Source organism: Cricetulus griseus, chromosome 5, assembly GCF_003668045.3.
Source record: "Cricetulus griseus strain 17A/GY chromosome 5, alternate assembly CriGri-PICRH-1.0, whole genome shotgun sequence".
In the NCBI taxonomy this organism is placed as follows: domain Eukaryota; kingdom Metazoa; phylum Chordata; class Mammalia; order Rodentia; family Cricetidae; genus Cricetulus; species Cricetulus griseus.
The window spans coordinates 85,201,681-85,228,040 of record NC_048598.1 but is presented as its reverse complement, the minus strand read 5'-3'; the positions used below and the strand labels follow the sequence as shown (position 1 = coordinate 85,228,040).

General features: G+C 43.5%; 1 protein-coding gene across 2 annotated transcripts in view; it reads left to right on the top strand.

The window, feature by feature from the left end:
- Positions 1 to 16,073, top strand: part of Kcng3 (potassium voltage-gated channel modifier subfamily G member 3) — a 44,334-nt gene extending 28,261 nt beyond the window's left edge. For both annotated transcript variants that reach the window (XM_027417914.2, XM_035444885.1), the window contains exon 2: positions 15,428 to 16,073. In XM_027417914.2, the coding sequence (XP_027273715.1) occupies positions 15,428 to 16,073 (646 nt within the window). The remainder of the gene's footprint in view (positions 1 to 15,427) is intronic.
- Positions 16,074 to 26,360: the final 10,287 nt, after the last annotated feature.

Genomic DNA, 26,360 nt, shown 5'->3' with positions numbered 1-26,360 from the left:
AAGCCATTTCTATTAATCTGTGTATTGCCATGAGGCTGTGGCTTACCTATAATCCATCCGGCACGTTACTCCTTCGGCAGCATGGCGTCTCTTCATGCCCTTGCTCTTCCTCTCTCCCCAGCATTCTCCTCATCTCCTAGCCCCACCTATCTTCCTGCCTCTACTGGCCAATCGGTGTTTTATTCGTCAGCCAATAAGAGAAACTTATATACAGAAGGACAAACCCCATTAGTTAAATTTACTGCACAATGATAAGAATTAACGTGTCCTGTGGAGTTGAAACCATATCCCGGTTAATAGGTTTTCATCCCACCCTTACTCTTTGACATGGCTTTATCCTGTATACACCTGGCCCATCTTGGGAAACTAAACCAGTAAGCATTTCCTTCACGAATGCTTGATTAACCAGCTGGGCCAGGTGAGGAAAGATGCTGGGTAACTGTCCACTGTTGTCGTTTGAGTCTCTACCATCCATCCACCAAAGACCGTGCTGAAGGCGTGACCGTTAGTCTCCGATACTATTAGAAGTTAGTGGAATCGAGTAGTTGGCCTGGTGGGAGGAGCGTGGATCCCTGGACCATGATCTTGAAGGGGATCTTTTTGTGTGTGCTTCCCACCTGTGGTGACATACTCCCATGGCATAATATTCTCACAGGCTGGGGTTGACATCAAAATAATATAGGAAGAGAAGAATAGATGGAGTTGTATAGGCTGGGACTTGGTATTCGGAGGGTCAAGAGACCATTCTTCCTATTGTTGTACACTGATTAATTTATTTCTCCACTTCAGAAACTTAGAGAAAAGTCTGTTACATGAAAAAATCAAAACCACATGTTTCTGAAGCTTTGGGGTCCATCTCCAATAAGTCACATAAGCAGGACAGAGTTCTTAGCAGGAAACTCCTTCAGGTCCCCATTGCTGTGCACTCAAGTTATATGTTTAGGTTGACAATGGAATTAATTATTCCAAAAAGAGGCCCAGGACGTGAGGGTTGTTAGTAGCAATTGCCTGCAGTTTTTCTCAGAAGCTCTCTTCTTTGTTGGAACTTGGTGTTGTTGGGTGTGTGGCCCCACTTGGGCGGGGCTAGAATTGGAGTCTTTGGATATGCAGGCAGGAAAGCGGTTGTTCCTTTGCAGAGGGGCCACCAGTCCCTGTTTGCTGATAAAAGAGTGTAAGTCAGTGTCTAAATTGTCAAAACAGGAGACAGGCCGGGCAGTGGTGGAGCACTCGGGAGGCAGAGGCAGGCGGATCTCTGTGAGTTTGAGAGCAGCCTGGTTTACAAGAGCTAGCCTCTAAAGCCACAGAGAAACCCTGTCTCAAAAACAGGAGATATAGGACCACAGGGGAATCTGCATGTGGAGGTGGAGCCGGCGACATGTTTCTAAGGAAATGAAGGCAGGGGTTGGAAAAAGAGTGCAATCGATTGTCAGACCCTTAAGTATGCACAAGGAGACCTCATCTCCACAGCCAGTCGCCCTGGCTTTGAAAGTGTAGCTTTTAAATTCACTGCCGCACTGGGCGGTGGTGGTGCACGCCTTTAATCCTACCACTGGAGAGACAGAAGCAAGTGGATCTCTGAGTTCGAGAACAGCCTGGTCTACAGAGTGAGTTCCAGGACAGCCAGAGCTATACAGAGAAACCCTGTCTTGAAAAACAAACAAACAAAATTCATCACTACCCTAACGCTGCCATGTGTTATCAGAAGTGGCCGTCTGTAACACTCACAGGTGCTATAATGTAATGTTATAGTTTTGGTACATGGTTTAGAAGATGGAAGGAACTTTGAGAGATTGGGCCTATGGGGAGAGGTCTTCAGGGCCTTCGAAGGCATGCACTTGAATGGGATTGTGGGGCCATGTTTTTCCTGTTTCCCTTTTTAAATTCCCAGCCATGAAGTGAGCAGCTTTGCTCTCCCATAATCACCTTGCCATGGTCATGTGCTGTCACATCTCAGGCTCAGAAGCAGTAGAGCCATCAAACCAGGGACCAAAGCCTCCAAATATGAGACAAGACAAATTGGCCTTTTCTCTCTATAAATTGATCGGCATTTCTTGTAGTAACCAATGGCTGACTAACAGGAGTCATGAGTAAACAATTTCAAGCAATGAATGTAAAATGACAAGCATACATGAACTGTAGCCGTAAGAGAATGCATAGGGACTGGAGAGATGATGGTGGCTCAGTGTTCCTGGAGAGATGATGGTGGCCCAGTGGTGCTGGAGAGATGATGATGGCTCAGTGTTCCTGAAGAGATGATGGTGGCTTAGTGTTGCTGGAGAAATAATGGTGGTTCAGTGATGCTGGAGAGATGGCACACTGGCTGCTCTAACAGAGGACCTGGGTTGGCATCTCAACACCCACATGGCAGCTGACAACCATCTAAACTCTCATTACTGGGGATCCAGCGTCCTCTTCTGAACTCACAGGGTACCAGGCACACAGACAAACAAAACACTCATCCACATATAATAAAAAAATAAATTGAAAACATGAACAACAAAACCCTACAAATCCCCACATCTATAGTGTATGACACAACTTGATAACTTCATGGTGATCAGTTTTGTGGCAGGAGCAGATGGTTTCACTTTGCTTTTGTTTCCTCATTTCTGGATGGGGATAAGAAGGAAACCCCGTCATGTACATTGACTGTCAGGATTAAATGTGCTAATACAGATACTTTTAGAGAAAAGTAGTTTACTTTTGGGGAAAGTGCTCAATGCCTGTTTATCCATATTCCCATGAGTGTGGGTCCAAAGATAAGTGATACAGATAATTTGATTTGATTTTCTTTTAAGGTAGAGTCAAGTGTAAAATAAGAATCCATCTTTCCCCCATTTAACTGATTGTCACAGAGAAAACATTTACAAGGACATAAGAAAGACACTAGGTAATACAGTGGCTACTGATGAGCTGTTGGTTGGAAACTTATCACCCTCTGTGATACTGCACAACATCTGCCTGTTAAAACTGTGATCTGAAGCTGGGTGGTGGTGGCACATACCTTTAACCCAGCACCTAGGAGGCAAAGGCAGACCAATCTCCAAGTTCCAGAACAGCCAGGGGCTACACAGAGAAACTATGTCTCAAAAAAACAAAAAAATAAAAATAAAAAATCGATTAGAAATTGGAAATGCCTCACCCATTATTCAAGTCTGAAAGCTTGGGGTGAGTTGGACTAACTCTTCCTTTCATGGTCTCTCCTAGGGTTGTCTGGATTGATTCAACCCATTGACAACTCAATCGTGATGATTGCTTTTCTATTTGGCCATGCTTTTTACTTTTATGATTGTTTTTAAATTGGAAAAAATAATGTGTGCACCTGGTAAAGCATTTAGTGTTCCAAAGGGAATAGATGAAAAGTGAATTTTCACCCTGTATTTGCCCTGGGGGGTGCCCTTCAGGGGAAACACTTCTCCCTTCCGGTCCGCTTTCCCCCTCCTCCTTCTCTCTCTCTTTGTAGTTAAAGCTGGGTCTCACTGTGTAGTCTAGGCTGGTCTCAAAGTCACCGCCATCTTGCTTCAGCCTTCCAGAGTTCCTAGATTGCAGGAATGTGTCACCACTCCTGACTTGAGTCTCGAGTATATTTCCGGGGCACGCACATGCACACGCACACTATTCACATATAATTGTAGTGTGTTATTTGTGCCCTTCTGTGCCCCACATAACTCTGAGTCTGGAGCAATGTCCTATGTGAGCATACAGTGATACATCTTTCTCCTTTCTGTGACTACATGGTATAAGGCAAGGCACATTCTTAATGGCTGCATGATATAAATCTAGATATTTGTGTGATAATTTCACACAGCTTGAACCAATAATAACTTTTAGAAGCATACTTACATAATCCATCTCCCGCGGGTAGACATTTATATATTCTTTATCCTCGGGTATTGTAAGTAATGGCTTTCATCATACGTGTTCTTGGAAGTGTGTGGGTGCATGTGTAGGATAAATCCCTGAGTGGGTGGCTGGTACTCCTATGCACTGTTCAGCTTGATAGATCTTGCTCCTGTAAGTCATTTGAACAGTTTATGCTGCAAATATCAATGTGTAAGAATATATGCAAAAGGGGCTGGAGAGATGGCTCGGAGGTTAAGAGCACTGGCTGTTCTTCCAGAGGTCCTGAGTTCAATTCCCAGCAACCACATGGTGGCTCACAACCATCTGTAATGAGATCTGGTGCCCCCTTCTGGCGTGCAAGCATATTTGGAGGCAGAATGTTGTACACAAAATAAATAAATAAATCTTAAAAGAAAAAGAATATATGCAAAAGCCTTCAAAGGATTCTGTGTTTGTCCGATTTCTGCTGCTGTTGCAGGAGAACCTGGACTAGGTAATTAATAACGAGCAAAAATGCATTAGCTTTCAACTCTGGAGCCAGGAAAGTTGAGACAGAGGGGCCCACATATGGTCAGAGCTACATCCTCCCACCAGGCATTGTAAGACTGAAGAGCAAAGAGAAGAGGGTGTGCTTACAAAGAGCTGAACACACTCTCATAATGGATGCTGTTCAGCTTTGGGTGTGTGTGTGTGTGTGTGTGTGTACACACCCCTCTGCCTGCATGTTGAGGCCAGAGGCTAGCATCAGATTTTCCTCTGTCATTCTCCACCCTCCCAGGCCACTGTTGCATTAATCCCTTTACTAAGGTAGAGCCCTAATGACATAAATCCCACCCGAGGACCCGTTTCCTGAGACTGTTGTAGTGGCAATTCAGTTTCAGATGAATTTCCGGCAGTGAAGCCCTGGCTCCCTCTCTTTGCACTCAGCAAAACATTAAATAATCTTTTGTGTAAAGAGAAGGCTGTGTGGCCAAGGGACAATAACAGGAGTTGTAATAGCAAGTCTGTGGTTGTTACCATTTACTGAGTATTTATTAGGTGCCAAAGCATGCTCTAGGCTCTTATTTTATTTTGCAGGCATATTGTCTTGTGTGTTTTAGGAAATACTCACCACTGAGGCATGTCTCCACCTAGTTGTCCATTTTTTTCTAGGTGCCCTTGTCATACTGAGTTTTATTCAGGTATTCTGGTTCTGCTTGTTGTTCATAGAAATAATCATTTTTCTTCTTCTTTTTTCTTTCTTTTTTTTTTTTTGTCATTGATCTGGAGGGTGCTGTGGCTCTGCAGTAAGACGTGTCAGGTTAAGGCTCCAGGTTAAGTGTAGAGGGTGTGGTTTGGATGCCATCACTGCCCATATATTTTTTTAATTGTGGTTTTAAAAAGCCCACATATCAAATTTTACTTTTTAAAAGACAATTTAAGTGTACAGTTCAGTGGTGCTAAGTAGTCTCATTGTTATAAAATAGACTTCAGATGCTTCATCAACCTGTAAATCTGAAACTATATACCCACTAAACAATTCCCAGCCCCTGCTACCCACAGTTCCACTTTCTGGATTAGATTAACTATTGAGATTCTTCATATCAATGAAGTCACATAGCATTTATCTTTGTGGGGTCAGCTTATTTTTCACTTAGCTTAAAGTGTCAAAGGTTTGGGGGCTGGTGAGGTGGCTCAGTAGTTAAGAGCACTGACTACTTTTCCAGAGGACCCAGGTTCAATTCTCAGCACCCACATGGCAGCTCATACCTGTCTGTAACTCTAGTTCCAGGGGATCTGATATCTTCACCCCAGTGCACATAAAATAAAGGTTAAATAAATTATTTTGTTTTAAAAAGTGCCAAAGATTTGTGCATGGCATAGTTAGCATGTAACAGGACTTTCTTTCCCTTTAAAAGTTAGGCAAGGCTGGAGAGATGACTTGGTGCATAAAATGCTTGCGATACAAGCTTGACAATTTGAATTCAGTTCTCTGGCATCCGTGTTAGAACTGAGCTGTGACAGCAGATCCTGGGGGTTCTGGTCAGACAGTGTAGTTGAAATGGCAAGCTCTGGGAACACCTGATACTGACCTCTGGCTTCTCCATGTATGTGCCTGGGGATGAGTACACCTGCGTGTTTCACATGTTATAAATTGGTCTTAATCATAAAAGCCCAGAGCCAGATATCGGGGTAAATGCTGAGAGATGAGAGAGACAAAGGAGCAAAACCACAGCTGCCTTTTACCTTACCAGTTTCTCAGCCAAGAAGGGCCAAGCTCCTGTCTCCACCCCAGCCTTGTCACTTCTTGTCTGTCTATACAGACCTCCAGACGTCTATGGTTAACTAATGGTTAGCTCTACCCTTTGCTCTCTAGGCAAGCTTTATTTGTTAGAGCACAAACAAAATATCACCACACCTGCACACGAAGCTGAACACTGTTCCAGTCTGACCTTTCCTTTATCCCTTCAAATATGTGAACCTAAGGATATGTCTTTTAATTTTCCAGGAGGAAGTACTGTTCCACCTATTAGGTGCCCCACGTAACAATCGCACAACTACTGTGGAATAGCCACCATGTCAGGCCTTCATGTCCATAAACATCTCTTATATTGTGCTGGGTGAGCACCTGTTATATGCGCACTGTGTGTCTGATGGATGTGGGAAATGAGGCCAGGAGACAGGAGGAGGAGTCAAGCAGAGAGCTCTGGGTGATGTGAATATTTTGACTCAATAGTGGTTTAGATTAAATGTGCTGTCAGAACTCAGTGAATGGGGCTGGAGACATGGCTCAGTGGTTAAGAGCACTGCTTGCTCTTCCAGAGGACCCAGGTTCAATTCCCAGCACCCATATGGCAGCTCACAACTGTCTGTAAACTCCAGTTCCAGGGGATCCAACACCCTCACCCAGACATACAAAAACAACAATGTACATAAAATAAATTAAAAAAAAACCTCAGTGACTATAGCTTAAGATTTGGATATTTCACCATATAAAGTTTATATCAAAAGGAAAAAATTAAACAAATACTAACTTCGGTTTACCCTGGGTTTTTTTTTAGGGGGAAGTGAATTGATGTCTGCATTTGAGCTGCATTAAAAATGAGATTAATGGATAGTTAAAGAGAGGAATTGGTGATAAGCAACTACAACATATTTAAGACAGTGACTGAACCTTGGGCTTGTCATTAGAATGCTTGCCCAGCGTGTGCAAGGCCCAACACTGACAAAATAAATACACAGATACATAAGTAAAACATTGATGAATCTGCCTGAACTTTGTGTTTAAAAGTTTAGGTAATAAAATATCATGGGGAACAGGCAAGGAGACCACCCATAGGGCTTGACCTTTCACCTCACCTACATAGTTGGTTGTCTGTCTTTATGTCCCATCCAATGGGATGGAGACAGATGCTGGTTAATGCTAGGAGGCATTTTCTTCCCTTAAGAGAGAGCCTCTTAGACTCCATGGTTGGGGGGGCATAGGGAGACAGAGAGAGAGAGAGAGAGAATGAATCATCCCTGGAAGTGCCTTCTGTCATGAACATCAACCAGCAACTAGTAGTGGCTGGTGTTTGCAGGCAGTGTTTAAGTTAAAGCCCTCCAAGACCAGAGAAAGGCAGACTTTATGTTGTAACTGTCTTAATTCATTCTTTACTACTGTGACAGATTATCAGGCAGAGCTTCACTTGACTCATGGTTTTCCAGCAGGGAGGCCCAAAAACATAGCACTGGTTGTATCAAAGGCCTTCAAGCTTCCTCTCAACGTGGTAGAGGCCTAGACAGAAAATCAGGCCATTCTTACCCTTCTGTCAGGGCCTGCCTGTTCCTGAGATATTAAACTCCTAATGAGTTTAGAAGCTGTGGAAATGAAGATACAGAGACAAACCATTTAATATTAACAGCGGACACTGTCATAAAAACCATTAGTGTTGTCATGTTCAGACAGCTCTAAAGGCCTGTGGGGTCTGGGCTTCATTACCTGTGCCCCTGCAGTCCCTGTTAGTGTGACCTCGAAAAATGTCAACCAGCCAGTCTCGAGTTTGTGGGCTCTAACAGTGGCAGCAGGGGAAATACATACTTCCTAGAATTCTGGAAGGACTGCTCAAGGTGTTGTCTATATGGTGCTTAGCACAGCACCCTCAACTGAAGGGCTTCAGTAACTTGGAAACGTTTTGTTTGTTTGTTTTTATTTCTGTTTTCTAGCAGTTCGGTTACAACAGGCTTCCCAGGCACGCCCTTCCCAGAGTCACCTCAGCTGTCCTGTTTGCATTTGATGGAAATAGCCCTCAGAAGCCTGCCATTGTTTGCCATGGAGCTCAGCAAACAGGCAAACAGTGTTGAGCTTTCCCCACAGTTGTTGGTGCTTTGGTGAAAGCCGATTGGAAGCTGGGGATTTTGGCAGGCTGCAGGTGTTTGTTGGTGGAGGTTGCCTTGGCGTAATCCTAGGAAGAAGCAGTGCCCAGGGTTCCTCGATGATTCATCCCTTCAATGTGAATCTAGAGAGAATTCATCTGACTTGGGGGGTCGGCGGGCAGGCAGTGAAGCCCCCAGGACCTCATTACAGGCAAGCTTGCCTCTTTGAATTCCCTTCCCGAAAGATTATTCCACATCATTTGAATTTCCTCCTTTTTAATCTAAGCAACTTTGGCTGCTGGTGGAAATAATTAGTCAGAAAGTGTTCTGGTATTTTGGGCACAATTAAGAAGTTTGCTCTTGTGAAAGTGATGGATCTTAGGATTTCAGAGCTGACGGGACCCTAGGAACACATACACTGGGTCCTGCCCATCAAAGGAGAAGAACATGGGCTTCTTGCTGTCAAACATAGTGTCCTGCTCATATTTGGCTGGAGAAGACACATCGTCTGTTAGTTTGAAGGCAGACACGTTTTACCCAAAAGCAAGTGTAAGAACTGAAATGGGTACAGGTTGTGATCCTTTACCCGAAATGCTCGAGGAGAAGTGGCTCAGTTTTCAAGAGTTCCCTCCCTGTATCCATATGTGTAATAGGTTATCTGAGGGTAACTCCAAAATTTACTTGTTTCCTATGTATCTTACACACGTAGCCTGGAAGCCATCTTTTACAGCACTTGTGGTGTTCTTTTAAGTGTGATCTGTCTTATGAGTTCAGGTGTGGTATTTTCCATGTAGAGCATCGTGTCAAAGCTCAGAAAAATCCAGATTCTTGAGTATTTCTTGTTTCTGGTCTTCAGATTTAGATGGTCATCTGGTACTAGAGTTCTTTCTGAGTGCACGGTTTACAGCTTGCTGGAGTCACTGGTTTATTGCCGGCTAGGATGGCAAGCCAGGTAGAGGTCCCGGAGATTCAACACAACAAAGATTTAGTTATTGGTCGTGTACCGTGTCTGGTCTGGGTCACTGGGAAGTGCCTGTGCTCTTTGCACAGTCACAGAATAGAGCTGGTAGAGGTCCCGCCATCCTGCAGCGGGCCATTCAGAGTACATGGCTTACATGCTATCTCAGCAGGGCAAGAATGCCCACCCACTCCTCTATACTCATTGGTTCTCATTGCTCATTGGTTAGAGTGTGAGAACCTGTCTTTGTGGGCCTTCAGTGGGATCCAGCCAAGATGCCCGGTTTGTACCTGAGAGGGGGAGTGTGGATTGAGAGAGGGCAAGTAAAGACGCTAAGAGAAAGATAGAGACACAGGATAGAGTCAGAAGGGCAATCCAGTGAATACTGAACACCCCAAGTTTATTCTTCCACATTCTTAAGTACCCCAACTAAAAGGGGGGCATGGCAGAAGACTTCTATCATGTACAAGGAGCAAACAGACTTACTTCCCTTAGTCCTCCAAGATTTTGGTAGTCACACCTGTTATCCAGCCAGGGTCAAGAGTTAACACACCTGAGCTCAAGTCTGTTGTTGTTTAGATAAGACATCCACTAACAAGGCTGAAACATCCTGCAATAGCCAAGCGTTAGACCTATAGGTCTTTGACTTAGTAAGTACAGTTTTGAACTCTCTGACTTTGAGGCAAGATGAAGCGAAGCCATCTTTATGGGCCCTGACATTAAAGCAGATCACATAACCCTGCCAAGGAGTCTAGAGAAATGGGGAACTCGTGGAATATTTGATGAACGTAGTAACCAGGTAGAAACGATGTTATGCTATGCTTGTTCAAACAGTACCTTTGAAACTGTACCTTGAGATGCTTCATCTCTTCCAAGATTTATGACCCGCCCAGTTTTCTGAGCCCCAGATTTGCTGAAGCCTTCATAACAGCAGCTTCCAATAGTCTGGTGAGGACAAGAATGCTCCTGTCAATCATAGAGCCGCATATCCACAGTAGAGACGTGTCAGGCCCGACTGTGACATCATCTGTTCATCTCCCTGGGCAGGACATTAGGTTACTGCTGTTCTCCTGTTGCCTGAGTGGTAGGTTGAAAACAGTTATTCACTCCAAAAGAGACAGGCAGGCAGGGTCCTAACGCCCTGATGGGCCCTTGCAGAATCATCTTAGTTCCGTCATCACCACCAGCTTGGCCATTGTAGCATGAAAACAATCACAAGCAGATGTTAGCTAGTTTGGCTGCATTCCAGTAAGACTATGGCCACAGGAATTCCAGTTTCATACAGTTACTACATGTCATGGAATCTTAATTTCTTTTCCTCCAACCATTAAAAAAATGTCATACATGGGCTGGAGAGATGGCTCAGAGGTTAAGAGCACTAACTGCTCTTCTAGAGGCCCTGAGTTCAATTCCCAGCAACCCCATGGTGACTCACAACCATCCGTTATGAGATCTGGTGCCCTCTTCTGGTGTGCAGATATACATGGAAGCAGAATGTTGTATACATAATAAATAAATAAAATCTTTTTTTAAAAATGTCATACAAAGAAAAAGAACCGCCGAATGGATTCAGACCCCAGGCTATATCTTGTTGTCTCTTACATTTATAGGCAAAGCCAGTGAACAGCTTCCCAAGACCGAGAACTAAACAGACTTGATTTGACACTTTGCATGCCCCGTGGTATCTCCATCATGTATGGGAGTAGATAAAAGGCCTGAAGCAAGTGGCATATGTCATGGAACATAAAATAGCACATAAAAATACTCCCATCATCCTTTCAAACAAGGCTGTGGCTTCCATCTGTCAGAGTGGCCAAGATCTCTAAGTTTCATGCTGCTTCACATTGGAGTGCTGTGGGTACTACCTGTGTGGCTGGTGGGAGGGTAGTTTAGTATAACTTCTGTGGGAGCAGTTGGGCAAAATGTAGCAAAAAATTCTCCCAGTGTGAACTGATGTAGAGGCAAGAAGATTCAACTGGGCCTAGTAGCCTATACCTGTAATCCCAGCACTAAGGAAGCTGAGACAAGAAGATTGCTCTGAGTTTGAAGCCAGCCTGAGCTACCCAGTGAATTCTAGATGAGCCTGGGCGATAGTATGAGAGCCTGTCTCAAAAAGTAAAAACACATGTGGCTGGAGAGATGGCTCAGAGGTTAGAGCACTGCCTGCTGTTCCAGAGGTCCTGGGTTCAATTCCCAGCACCCACATGATGGTTCATGACTATTATAATGAGATCTGGTGCCCTTCTGGTTTGCAGGCATACATGCAGGCCGAACACTGTATACATAATAAATAAATAAATCATTTTTTTTAAATAAGGAACCTTTAAAAATATTTAAATTTGTGTTGCCTGTAAGATCTTGAGCCCCTTCCTGATTCTCCTGTTTCTACCCCCAATTGCTGATGTTAGTATACGCAGCTTGCTCATCCCCTAGTGTGTGTGGGTGTCCTCCCGCCCCACTCCCTCTTTCCCCACCTTTTCTCTTCCCTTTTTTGGAGGCAAGGTTGTTACTGGAGTTTCCTTGTCCCACCAGGTCCCCCTTGCCCTGCTTCTGTCCCAAATAAACACATGGACTCTATATTAGTCATTAAACTGTTGGCCGATGGCTAGAGCTTCTTTTTGGCTAGCTCTGTCTTAACTATTAATCCATTCCCATTAATCTATGTATTACCTTGAAGCTGTGGCTTGTCTGTAATCCACCATGTTACTCCTTCTGCAGCATGGCATCTCCTTGCTGTCCCTCTCTGCCTACCTTTCCCAGAATTCTCCTCATCTCCTAATCCCACCTATCTTCCTGCCTCCATTTGCCAAACAGTGTTTTATTCATCAACCAACAAGAGAAACACATACGCAGAAGAACACCCCCCATCACAAAGGTCTCGGCATGTATCCCATGCTTGTCCAGAACTCATAATTCTCCTCCTGCCTAACTTTACTGCATCCCTGCATATGGCACTGCAACAGGTCTTTCTCTGTCCCACCAGCCAGCTCCCAAATAATGACACAGAGACTTTTTTTTAAAAGATTTATTTATTTATTATGTGTACAGTGTTCAGCACCAAATCTCATTACAGATGGTTGTGAGCCACCATGTGGTTGCTGGGAATTGAACTCAGGACCTTTGGAAGAGCAGGCAGTGCTCTTAACCTCTGAGCCATCTCTCCAGCCCAGACTTCTTATTAATTATGAAACTTTGCCCTTAGCTTAGGCTTTTTCCTAACCAGCTCCTGTAACTTAAACTAACCTATTTCTGTTAATCTACATGCTACCCCGTGGCTTATGGCATTTACCTCTCCTCCTGCATGTCCTGCTTCCTCTGTGTCTGGCTGGAGATGCCCCCTTTATTTTCAGAGCTCTCTCTGTCCTGAAGTCCCACCTATATCTCCTGCCCAGCTATTGGCCATTTGGCTCTTTATTAAGCCAGTTACAGTAGCATCTCTTTACACCGTGTAATCAAATATCTTGCAACATGCTATCACACTTGACAATAATTGAGAAAGCTTAGGCACTGGGAATATGATTTAGTGCAGTGCTTCTCAGCCTTCCTAAATACAGTTCATCAGGTGGTGGTGACCCCCCCCCAGCTGTAAAATTATTTCGTTGCTGCTTTATAGCTGCCGTTAGGCTGCTGTTATGAATCACGCTGTAAATATCTGATACATGATCCCTATGGGGGCGCGACCCACAGGTTGAGAACCAGTGGTTTAGCGGGTAAAAGTATTTGTTGTGAAAGTATAGGGACCTGGGTTCAAATCCTCAACACCCATGTAAAAGGCTGGTCATGGCTGTACACACACATGTAATTCCAGTGGGCAGAAACAGGAGGTGTGAGGGGGCTTTCTGGCCTCTGTCCAAGCTCTAGGTTCAGCAACAGTGACTCAAGGGAATAAGTTAGAGAATAATATATAGGCACATGAATGCATGAACCCCCCCCCCCCGCACCCAGTCGTCCATAACCATCCCTGCCATTGAGAAAACTTTTGATTCAGTGACCTGAAAGAAGTGATCCCCAAGAGATGCTGAGAACACACACACTACAAATGTTACTTGTTTGTATCATACATAAAATAACCCTGAAAGCATTTATAAGAAACTACTGCATTTCTTGCCTCCAGGGAGGGTAACGGGGTGGCTTGGAAATAGTATGAGAATGAGACTATCGGATTCTGTTTCAGAGTCTCCCTGTGGCTGGTCCTTCACTTAGGAGCTATAGTAATTCTCCTTCTTCATCATCCAAGCTTCAGGGTGTACAGTAGGCACACATCACCAGGCCTGGCTGAAATTTTCTTGGTGTACAGTAGGCATGCATCACCAGGCCTGGCTGAGATTTCCCTTTCTGTATTCTTTGTGTGTCGGGGGCTGGGTGGGGGGGTTGGCAGGGGTGGTATGGTTCCATGAACCCCAGGATGACCTCTAACTTTAATGTGGCAGAGGCTAGCCATGAATTCCTGATCCTCATGCCTCCATCCCACAAGCCCCAAGACTACAGGCATGTGCCACAATGCCTAGCTGGCGTTGTAGTTTTGAGCCATGTGAAGATGAATATACTTACTGAAAAATAGGTAAAAATTAATAAAGTTTATCATCTTCGTGGCCCTGGAAAGCCACATAATAAGGAAACTTAGTTAATTGTATTTATTCATTTTCAAGTGATGTCCTTGGCATCTTGAGTTTTGTGATTTGAACTTACAGTAATTGAAGATGGAGGTTTCTGTCCCTCCAGGTCCTGCCACTCTTCAACCCCATATAAACACACAGAGACATATTAATTATAAAAGTGTTGGCCAATGACTAGGGCTTCTTACTAGCTATCTCTCTATCTTAATTATTAACCCATTTCTGTTAATCTAAGTATTTCCATGTGGTCTTAGCAGAGAAGGGTCCAGCATGTTACTCCTTCCTGGGCTGCATGGCGTCTCCTTTCAGCCTCTCTCTACCCAGAATTCTCCTTGTCTCCTGGTCCCACGTATCTTCCTGCTTCACCTGGCCAATCACTGTTTTATTCATCAACCAAAAAGAGAAACATATATACAGAAGGGCATCTCCCATCAAGTAATTCTTTTCACAATGCTGTCTACCTGCTTCTATCCCCTTCCTTGGTTATGTGTGAAAAATGAACAATGGAATACTAACAGTCACTTTAGCTTGGAATTAAAATGTTTAAGTCAGTTTACAATTATCTCTGGATTAGCTGCTCTTCCAGGTCAGGTCTTCCTAACCAGTATGCTAAAACTGGATTTCTTTCTTTAGCCTTAGGGGGCAGGGGTTGGGCAGAACCTCCAAGTGTCAGCTTCTTCTAATAGGTCTGTCCCTTAGCTCTAAGGTGCTCTGCAAATATTGTTTTCAATATGGACAGTGGTGTAGGAAGTTTGAGAAATAATGGCACTTGTTGCTCTTCCAGAGGACTTGGGTTGGATTCCTGTCACCTACATGCATGGTGGCTGTAACTCTAGGTGTCTATATAACTCCAGTACCAGGGGATCTGATGACCTCTTCTGGACAGTGTGGTTACTGCGCACATGTGTTGTACATACATACACACAGGCAAACATCCATACACATAAAATAAAATAAATAAATCTTAAAGAAATCCATATGCTGCATTTTAAAAAAGCATAAAGTAACAAACCAAGTAGTTGTGTTCTTTGGGGAGATCTAAGTAATGGTTTGGCCCAGCCCAGGAGTCCTTAGCCTGTTTTCCAGACTAAGGGAAGTAAACCAGGAATTTCCCTGCAGTGGTCATTCGTACAATTCATAATATTTTCCTCAGCCTCAGTGTCTCCCACACAAGCCTACTGTGGGTGGGGAGGGCGGTGGTAAAGGAAGGGTCAAATTTTAGGACTTTTTTTTTTTCTTTTTTTTCTTTTTAGGAACAGAATCCTCCTGTCTTACCCTCCATTGCTGAATCCATGCTTGGGGACCATTGTCCTCAGAGAATATGTGAAATCTCACATGGTTAGATCAATTTAAGCTAAGTTCACACCACCAAATAGGAGAGAGATTTCTTTTTCAAGTGCTAATGATGGGAAAAAAAAAAAAAACAAAGCCCTACTCTTTTTAAACAGGGTTTCCTGAAGGCTAATGGACAAGAACCTTTTGAAATCCAGTTATCACCGTAGTACTTACTGTAGTGTTGCCGTCCTGGTGGGTCTGATGTTACCACTGTCTGTTCTTCATGTTTTCTGGAAAAGTGACTGAATTAATATGTCAGTGTAGTACTATCTGAAGAATCTGAGAGCTATTAAAAGGCTTAAAAATAAAGTGATCAATTCTTTCTTTGTTCTCCTGACAGGATAATTGAAGCTATCTGCATAGGCTGGTTCACCGCAGAGTGCATCGTGAGGTTCATCGTCTCCAAAAACAAGTGTGAGTTTGTCAAGAGACCCCTGAACATCATTGACTTACTGGCAATCACACCCTATTACATCTCTGTGCTAATGACAGTGTTCACAGGCGAGAACTCTCAACTCCAGAGGGCTGGAGTCACCTTGAGGGTCCTCAGAATGATGAGGATCTTCTGGGTGATTAAGCTGGCCCGGCACTTCATTGGTCTGCAGACATTGGGTTTGACTCTCAAGCGATGCTACCGAGAGATGGTTATGTTGCTTGTCTTCATCTGTGTTGCCATGGCGATCTTTAGTGCACTTTCTCAGCTTCTTGAACATGGGTTGGACCTGGAAACATCCAACAAGGACTTCGCCAGCATCCCCGCTGCCTGCTGGTGGGTGATAATCTCCATGACTACAGTTGGCTATGGAGATATGTATCCTATCACAGTGCCTGGAAGAATTCTTGGAGGAGTTTGTGTTGTCAGTGGGATTGTTCTGTTGGCATTGCCTATCACTTTCATCTACCATAGCTTTGTACAGTGTTATCACGAGCTCAAGTTTAGATCAGCTAGATATAGTAGGAGCCTCTCGGCTGAGTTTCTGAATTAATGTGTTGCAAATCAATCCTTGCTCACACTTCATTTGGTTGAGTTGATACGACTTCTTATTCATGTGTTTTTCCCTGGGTGAGCCCTGCAGTGGCATTGTTGTCGTGTTGGTGGGATGAACTATATTCCAGTTGAAGGGATAAAGCAGTCTACTTACGGAGTAAACAGGACGGGGACCGCACACACAAAATAGTGACACCGAGAGTAAACTTTAGGACCTGGCTTTGTTTGGCCTTGGCTTTGCCTTGGCTCTCCCAGTTCTGTTGTTGTGGGATGTTGTTGGGCACATTATTTGAACACTTTAAAGCAGAAAGACACCATTCTCCAAATGCTTTTCCGTCTTAACGAATTCAGAAGAAGCTTGGAACTTAACAGTGTTATTTTTGAGACTAACATTTTCGTTTCTAAATGTTTTATAATTTCTCATATCAATGTCAGAAGTATCCTGGAAACATATGTCACATGTGGGAACTGTTTAACAAATACTTTAAAAAGTTGGCCCAAATTTAAACTGTATCATGGAGCTAGAGACAAGCAAAAATATTATTTGAAAAAACTTTGCACATTTCTCTATCCTCGGCTTAATTTTTGTGCCTGTCATCTCCCTTATCTTAACAACTTCATGGAACCCTAAGTGTGTTTTCTCTTCCTAGTTAGGTTCCCCACCTTCTTGAAATAACTTCCAAAGTGTATGTGATAACAGAGAGAGCTTGTGTTGTTTAGTATTTTTGTTGAGTGATCTTAGAATCCAACATTCAGATAGCCAAGAATTTCTAACATAAAATGATAACAGAAATGGTTTCATACTCTCAATGTTAGAACCCATAGCTCTCCACTTTCCCTCAGTACCACAGGTTTAAAAAACAAAAAGATATTTATTTAGCCTTTGGCACAGCAGTCATTCTTGGGTGTTGTCTGGGTTGTCATAAAAGGAGAAATGTTACTAAGGTCGGTGTCACTCTAAGCCAGCTGTAAGCAGTGCAGATGTAATAGTTGGTCCTGACCCCCCATCACTGTGAATCACAGTTTACACGGAAACTCTTCTTGTCAGGGTCTCAGCTAATAGACCACATTGCTCCATCAAGATTACTAGTGTTATGTTGCACAAAAGCAATGGCCATTTAGTGCTAAATCTTCACACTATGAATGAGACTCTGGAGTTTTCAATGCATTTTAATAAAGGAACCATGTGAACACACACTAAAGTCAAAGTCACTGGCTCACCAGTCATTTAGTTTGCATACTGTGATTGTCAGGGCTGAAGGAAATGGGTTGAGACCTGGATGTACTTCTCAAAGAAAGAATTGCTGGCAGTGTCCACTAAAGGAATACTAGCCTTCACCATTACGGGTAGAAAAACCAAGGCAAGAAAGAGTGCGCTAAGTAAGGAGTTTGGACTGAAAACTTTGTCTCATGTAAGCAGGCCGAGCAATTTATTCACCTCTTCATAGGCCTCACTTCTTTCTCATTGCCATGATCAGGTAATAATAATAGCACAATCATTTCCTTTTCCCTAATTCGTTTTTCTGAATTCATGTGAAACTGGTCATTCAAAAGAAAACAAAGCAAAACAAACCTTGCCGTTTCTTTCCTACTACCTTCATTGGTGTGCTAACTTCACACACTGGATTGTTATTTATGTATTTTTGTTGCATTTTAGCTGAACATATGGCATAGTTTTATTTATTTTTAAGCTTTGTGATTCATGCAAATTGTATGCAGATGATAGCTCATCTATATTATTAGTAAGAATATGGTACCCTTTAATTTCACTGGCTCTGGGATACTTCATGTGAATATGTGTTAACCTCTCCAAGCGACTCAGTACTGTTGTGTGCTGGGACCCTCAAGGGCACACACATACACACACACATTGCAGTGTTCTCACGGTGTGTGTTATAGATGGACTAATGAGTGACAGAAACTGATATGAAGAGACCAGGAGATGTACATGCCTGAATGTGCACATGTTTAGCCACACGTGGTAGCAAGTGATATTGCTGGGCTTTCATGGGGCCTGACTTTCATCACTTGGATGTTGCTAACAGCAGTCCAGCTACCTGTTTATAAACAAGGAGATGAGACATGATAAACTGGTTCATTCATAAATGAGCAAATACAACAGAGTTGGTCTGTCCAGGCTATTGGATGCGGTAGTGTGTCCGGGACAGGCATTTTCTTGTAGCTTTCTCTGGGTATCACTGATTTTTGCTTTATTTATTTATTTTATTTGTTATCTTGCTTTTTTGGAGATAGAGTCCCTTGCCGTGTACATAAGGCTGACCGCAAACTTGTGATAATCCTCCTGCCTCTGCCTCCCAAGTGCTAGAATTTCAGGTGCATGCCACAGCATACAGATGCTTTAAAAACAAACCCAGGATATGTGGTTCAGTGTTGAAGAACAATCACTGCTCTTGAAGAAAACTGGAGTTTAGTTCCCAACACCTACATAGTGGCTCAGAACTGTATGAAACTCCAGTTTCAGAGGCTCTGGCGCCCTCTTCTGGTGTCTCTGAGCTTCTGCACACATGTAATGAACATATACTCACACAGGTACACACACATACACACATACACACACACACACACAAACACACGCGCGCGCGCATTCACATAGATTTTAAAAATAAATCATTTTTAAAAAAATCACCAGGGTAATGTCTTAGGTGTACTTTAGTGTTCCTCATGGTTTGGTCTTTAGGGTAGAAGTACTTTCAGGAGGACCCACAGCCACCCCAAGAAGTCAGGTATCTTCAGCGAGAACACTGAGGAGGGAAAGATGCCCAAGTCTTTATTGTGAGTTTACTGCGTTTGAGCATATGTGATCTATTGCTCCTATGTGTAACTTAATTTGTATTCCCTGAAACAAGGGGTTGGGAAGACTGGAAAAACAAAATTTGGGAGTATGTGTAAAAGTGAGTATATAACTCAATAAATTCTCCTTTTTGTTGTTTTTGTTTGTTTGTTTCTTTTTTGAGATGTGGTTTCTCTGTGTAGCCCTGGCTGTCCTGGAACTCACTCTGTAGACCAGGCTGGCCTTGAACTCACAGAGATCTGCCTGCCACCTGAGTGCTTGGATTAAAGGCAAACACCACCACACCTAGCTCTTTTGTTTTGTTTTAATTATTATTACTTTTGTTGAGTTGCTTGTTCAAATACTTCCATTTGTTCTTGGGGTGATTGCACGTTTGTAAATTCGTACTTAAAAATGTTAAAATCTATTCATTCATAGTAATTGTTAGTGTATTGCAGAGGCAGGCAGATCTCTGTGAGTTCGAGGCCACTCTGGTCTACAAAGGTACACAGAGAAACACTGTCTTGAAAAATCAAAACAATAAAAGTGCATTTATTTATTTTACAGTGTATGCAGTGTGTGTGTGTGAGAGAGAGAGAGGGGGGAGAAAGGAAGGAGGGAGAGAGGGAGGGAAGAAGGGTCTAGGTCAGAGAACAGCTTACAGAGTCTGTTCTCTGTGTCCACCGTGTGGTTTCTAGGGATTGGACTCAGTATGTCTGGCTTGGCAGCAATCACCTTTACTGGCTGAACCATCTCCCTGGCCCTTTTAAATCTTTGTATGCACATCCTGCCTGCATGTCCCGTGATCCTGCAGAGTGGAGGTGGGCTGAAGTTGAATGTTGATGTGTGGAGAATTTTCTTAGTTGGTTTGATATTTTCTAGAAGAAGCTTGTTTTTTTCCTTTTTATACAGAAATGAAAATAAAGAACTGAAAGCTCCTAGTTTCACTATACCACCAGGCTTTGCAGCTTCACACTTAGGGCACAGGAGCAGAGTATTCCCCTTTGGCCCGACATAGGTGTGCAATAAAGCAGACCAACCACCCAGTCAGATCTGCAGTAATGTCTACAGGCTCCCAGGAAGTTAGGACTAAACAGATGTGGGGGGCCTTCTGGTCTACCTTACCCCAAGGTCTACACACTTTATCCCACCCAGACTCTAGCAAGAGCTGAAGTCCAGACTGCTGATCCTTTGCTCTACTCCTTCCTTCCCACCCCACTTTGTTTTTCTGTTTTTAATTTTGCAAAGTTAAAGTTAGAGAGGATTAAAAAAAAAACTTTCTTTAGGGGCTAGAGAGATGTCTCAGTGGTTAAGAACACTGGCTGCTCTTACCAGTGACCTGGGTTCAGTTCCCTAGTATCCACTTAGTGGCCTACAACCTTTCCTAACACTAGTTCCAGGGGATCCAGTGCCCTCTTCTGGACTCCAAGGGCACTGGCCACACATACATATGGTGTAATACATACATACATACATACATACATACATACATACATACATACACACACATTTTAAAATATATGTTTCTTTAGTGCTTTAGAGAGTCCTTCCCCACTTTTAGTTCTAACTAAAAAGTCATTGTTTTTAGAGGCCTTAAATGTCAGGAGGATTGGGGTTTTTGCAATGCCTTAGGGAACTCAGATGTTTATTTTATTTTTGTTTGTTTGATTTGTTTGGATTTTATGAAATAGGATTCTGAATATCCAAGACTGATCAGTCTCTCTCTCTCTCTCTCTCTCTCTCTCTCTCTCTCTCTCTCTCTCTCTCTCTCTCTCTCTCTCTCTCCAAGGTCTTATTATGTAGCTCTGGCTATCCTGGAACTCGCTGTATAGACAGAGACCTTCCTGCCTCTGCCTCCCAACCCCAGGCTAGTCTTGAACTAGTGACTCTCTGGTGTCTACCTCCCAAACCCTAAAATTACAGGCATGTGCCACCATGTCCAGAAGGAACTCACACGTCGAAGGGGTGTTTTGTCTTTGTTTTTCTTCTTTCTCGTGATACCTCATCCCTTTCCCACCCCTAGTGCTGGAAACTGACCTTATGCACGCTCAGCAAACACTCTTAGCACCGAGACACTCTCCTAGCCCTTCAGTAGAATTTTAGAAAAACTTGTGTGTGCGCATGAGTGCACGCCTGTGCGTGTAGGCAGTTGGTTATTGTTGTTGCATTGTTTAGGACAGCCGCAGCTGAGCAGGAAGCCCTGATGGAGAACTCTGGTCTGGCTCCAGTTGGTCTGGGAAAGCTGCATACACCCTGTTTGTTCAGCGAGCATTCATACGGTGTTTGCTTCCTGCCTTTCTAGAATCCATCTGCACTTGTGGGAATGGGCATGACAGTTCTGGTTCAGAAATAAAACTGATGCTTTACTGTCCCATTTGCTGTGGAACCTTCCATAGACTTGTGAGGTGTCACCGAGTGTGGTGATGATGCCCCACTAGGTGACAACTTACACGCACGCAATTCCCCAGTTCTCTCAGGCATTCCCAGGGAGCACTTTAACCTTTGTCCTCCTACTAGGCACTGAACCTGGGACCTCAAGCGTGTTGGTCATGCACACTACCACTGAACTACACTTCCCAGGAGTGCACTTTAGCTTTTGACCTTTCTTGTGGGCTCAATGGCCAGTTTAGGGAGTGGAGTGTGACAATCTTAACTTATACTGCATTTTCTGGGACAGGAGGGACAGCTTTTAGTACGTTTGGGAATCAGGAAATATGAATCTTTCTTTTCGAGACTTCTGGCTGTTCTTGGTCTCTTGCATTTCTATATGAACTTTAGAGTTGTATCATTTTTTTTCTTTTTAAATTTAATTTATGTTGGGGGGATTATCCTTGGGAACTGGTTCTCTTTCCACTGTGGGATTGTTAGACCCCCGGAAAACTCAGGTATCCGGGGTCCCAGGCCAAGACCACAGTCACCCCAATCACCAGGCGGATTCGAGAGCTTGCTGCAAACTGCATGAGGCTTTATTGGTTTTTTTAACAAGCTAACCCTATGTTAGCTCGGGGTCTTTCACCCATCCACCATGGCAGATGGCTAGCAAAGACAGCTCCTAGGGGCTCCCGAGAGATCTTGTAGGACAGCGTAAGGGGAGAGTCTAGGAGTACGCACAGGCTCACGATTGGTGTGCCTCCAGGCTTGGAGGGCTTGCCCTGTGTTGATTGGTCAACCACCCATAGGTCCTCCCAGGGTGGTTGCTATGCTCTGTGCGTCATTGCTGTGTGCAATGTCCGTAAAGTACACCCAGGGTCGTAAAGCATAGCGCCACCAGCTAACTTCTGATTGATTCCTTGTCATGAGGCAGGCATCTGACTTTCTAGTTTCTAGGACAAGGTCAGACAAGCACGTGTTCGGCTGTTATGGCTGCCGAAAGGGGAGCTGGTCCCTTTCAGGATCTTGATGTGGAACTCAGGTTGTCAAGCCCTCAAGGCAAGCCCTTATACACATGGAGCAGTTGCATTGGCCTAATGTATCATTTTCTCTTCATGAAAAACAACTGGAATTTTTATTTGCTAAAAAATTTTTTTTTACAGTGTCAAACTAGCCTAGGATGGATTTAAAGTCCAGGCTAGTGTTGAACTTAGTTCTCACTCTTGACTCAGCCTCAGGCATGTTGGGGTTACAGGAATGCACTACCACATACAAATGCTGGTAGTTAAAATTTTGGCATGGTATGGATCTCACCAAATCTATACATCAATTAAGATATTATCACCATCTTAACAGTGGTAAGCATTCCAACCCATGAACATGGACCATCTTTTCATTTGCTTCTTAGGACAGAGATTCCTACCTTTCCATGTGCACTTTGGTTTAATTTATTCCTATGTCTTTGTTTTTTTCTTTCTTTGTTTTCTCTGTGTGTCCCTGGAGCTCACTTTGTAGACCAGGATAACCTCCAACTTAAAGATCTGCCTGCCTCTGCTGATGCTATTGTAAGTGGAATTCCCACCCTACCCCCCCCCCCTTTTTTTAAGACAAGGTTTCACTGTGTGGCCGTGACTATCCTGGAACTCACTATGTTGACCAAGCTGGCCTTTAACTCTTGGGGACTCACCTGCCTCTGACTCTCAAGTGCAGGTTTTAAAGGTGTGTGCCATCACACCCAGCTGGTATTGTTCTCTTGATTTTGTTTTAAGAGTGATCCTTGCTATCACATGGTAATCCTGATTGTTATCTAGCCTTGCTGAATTCACCTCATTGGCTCTCACAGCTTTGAAAGGGTTCTGGGGGTTTTTCTGTTGTTGTCACAATATCTACAGTTTCCAATCTAGACACTTTCTAATTCTTTCTCTTGCTTAATTGCCCCTGTTGGGACTTCCATTACAATGTCAAATGTAAGTGGCTAGTGCAACATCCTCTTCTTATTCCTGGCTCAGCGGGAAGTTTCCACTCTTTCACCATTAGTATGATGCTGGTGGTGGCTCTCTCCAGGCTGGGGGATCTTGTATTCCTAGATGTATGGCAGTTTTTATCATGACGGAGTATTAGTTCCTAACAATGTGTTTTCATGAACAGATGGGAAGGCTTTATGGTGAGTCCAGTTGCACTGCCTGTGTCGGGAAACATATTTTGCTGATGCCGGTCTCTAAGTCTCTTCCAAGGTACTAATCAAGTTGAAGACACAGAAGTGCTTGCTAATGGCTTTTAAACAGCTCCTCAATAGATGTACATGGTTTCCGAGTCTATTCAGCTGACTCTTCATTAACCCAAGTTAATTTGAGTTTGTGTTCACTTGGCCTAAAGACAGAGATAACTTGGCCGTAGAAGATACAAGATGGTTTGTTCTTATTGGTTGGTTTCTTCAGATGCTTTTTTTATTAGCTGACCTTGGATTCTCAGAATCAGACAAGTTGGGTACCTCTGTCACCCTGAAAGGTCAGTGGTAATGAGAATTAACCCCCCCCATCTCTTATGTGTCTGTCTGACTCTCTCTTTTCTTTCCTCTGTCTGTCTCCCATCTCTTTCTCCCTCTCTCCAGAGGAAACGCTGAGAATTGAGCTTCCTAGTAGAACTGAAGTCTGTATCTGTATATTTTTACAAAGGAAACATGTTTCTGAGTTCTAAGTGGTGGTGGTGAGGGTCTCAAAAATAAGACTTAATAGTTAACCTGCCTTGGGTGAGGGGATTGCATTAGAAAAAAAATTAAGCTGAAAGTAGGTACGGATACCTGGGTAATTTTTTCTTTAGTTCTGAGTAGGAACATTTTCTTCATGGGTGTTGCCTCTATATGTGATTGTTTAAATGCTATCATCCCAACACTTAAAAGACCACGGCAGGAGGATTTCAAAAACAACCTGGTCTACATAGTCAGGCTTTGTCTGAAGCCATGAAAAGTGTAGGTGTACTCTTTTGCCTGTGAGGTACACAAAGATGACTGTTGGTGGGGGTGGGGGTGTCTTTGCAGATACTGTCTGAAAAGCCCTCTACCTGCTTGAGTCTGGAGATCCTTTCTAGGGAGATGGCTCGGTGGTTAAGAGGATACACTTCTCTTGCAGAGGACCCAAGTTCAATTCCCAGCACCCCACATCAGGTGGCTCACAACCACCTGTAACTCCAGCCCCAGGGGATCCAATGGGCTCTCTGGCTTCTGCGGGCGCCTTCACTCATATTCAGTCCCACCCCCATAATTAATTTTTTTACCTTAAAAGTGGATAAAAGTCTGAGCCGGACGTTGGTGGCACATGCCTTTAATCCCAGCACTCAGGAGGCAGAGGCAGGCAGACCTCTGTGAGTTCGAGGCCAGCCTGGTCTACAAGAGCTAGTTCCAGGACAGCCTCCAAAGCCACAGAGAAACCCTGTCTCGAAAAAAACAAACAAACAAAAAAAGATAAAAGTCTGTTAGTTGGCTTGAGGCTCTTTTCCGTAAGTGCTGAGTCTAGATTTTTAAATGTAGTTTATCATCATGAATGCAGTCATCCTGAAATCCCTTCAGGAAGGAAGTGACGGAAAGGTTTGCTATGATCTGTCAATAGCAGATTCAAATGTTGGAAGACCGCTTGTAGGTATTCCAGTGTGACAGACTTCTAATGGGTAGACCCCACAGGCATTTTTCATGAGTAATACAGCTAATCTGGCATTTGAAAGCTTAACATTTCTCTAATTTCATACAAATTCCCCGAAGATCTTTGGCTGATGGTTATATTTTTAATAATTTATTTTTGAGATAGGGTTTCTCTGTGTTGCCCTGACTATCCGGGAACTTGCTTTGTAGACCAGTCTTAATAAATCTTATGAATGTGCTGAACAAATGTTACCACTCTTCAGTGCAGGCTAGCAGACCTAATGGAGCTTTGAACCTAGATTTGGGTCACACTGGTATGAAATATATTTGTAAAAATGTTTTGTGGAAAAAGCTCTCAAAGAGAGAGATACTTTGCCCTAACTGTATGATAAATGTATTCAGTATGATGCATAACAATTGTTCATGAGACCAGTAGGATCCCCAATTCTTAGTTACCAAGTGCTTGAATAATGGCTACAATTCCTAACATATGCAGAGTAATGCAAATTATAGCAACTTTTTAAAATTAAAAACAATGTACTGATGTTTTATTACTTTTGTTTAGTGTTTGTAAGTATTCTAAAAGCAAATCTCTGGCCCTAGTTATTAATCTAATAAAATTCATTTAGAGAAAGGTTCTAGCCAAGAGTCTTAGGAATATATCTTTTGGGGGCTGGAGAGATGGCTGCAGTTAAGAGCACTGGTTTCTCTTCCAGAGGACCCGGGTCTGATTCTCAGCATCCATATGGCTACTCACAGTTCTCTGTAACTCCAGTTCCAGGGGACCCAACATCCTCTTCTGAGGACTGAACACACATAGTACACAGACACACATGCAGACAAAACACCCATACACATAAGAAAGAAAATTAAATAAATACTAGAAATGAGTCTTTAGGGTTTCTATTTAGCTCTGTGGTAGAGTGCCTGCTGAGAATGCACAAGCTCCTGGGTGAGGTCTCCGTCTAACTGGTTTTGTTGTGGAGACAGGGTCTCAAATCTGAGATTGTTTATAGCCCAGTCTGTCCTTGCACTTGAATCCTCTTGCTTCAGCCTCCCAAATGCTGAGGTTTCAAGTAAGTGCTACTTATGTCTCAGCCCCAAACCCCAAAAGCTACGAGGTCCGTTCTGAGTGGGGGAGCATGGACTTGGAAACTCCTAGTAACCCAACGGTGATAAAGACCAGACATAGGCATCTTGTCATCTTTAAAGAGCTCTCAGTTCCATGCTGCAAAACTGGAGTCTCTTCTTTATTCATCATTTTTCTGGCTGTTTTCCTAACCATGCTTCCCTGGCCATGAGGCCATTTCTCTCTCCTCCAGTCGACCCCCCTGCCAGCTATCTCCTAATTCTCTCCTCACTTGTCCTGTACACCTAGCCCTCTGCCCTGGTGCAGGCCTATTCAACTGCTTAGTTCTGTAGAGACACAAACTAGGAGGCATTCTCCACTGAGGCTATGCCATTCAATAGCAGATTAGCTAGCATCTGCA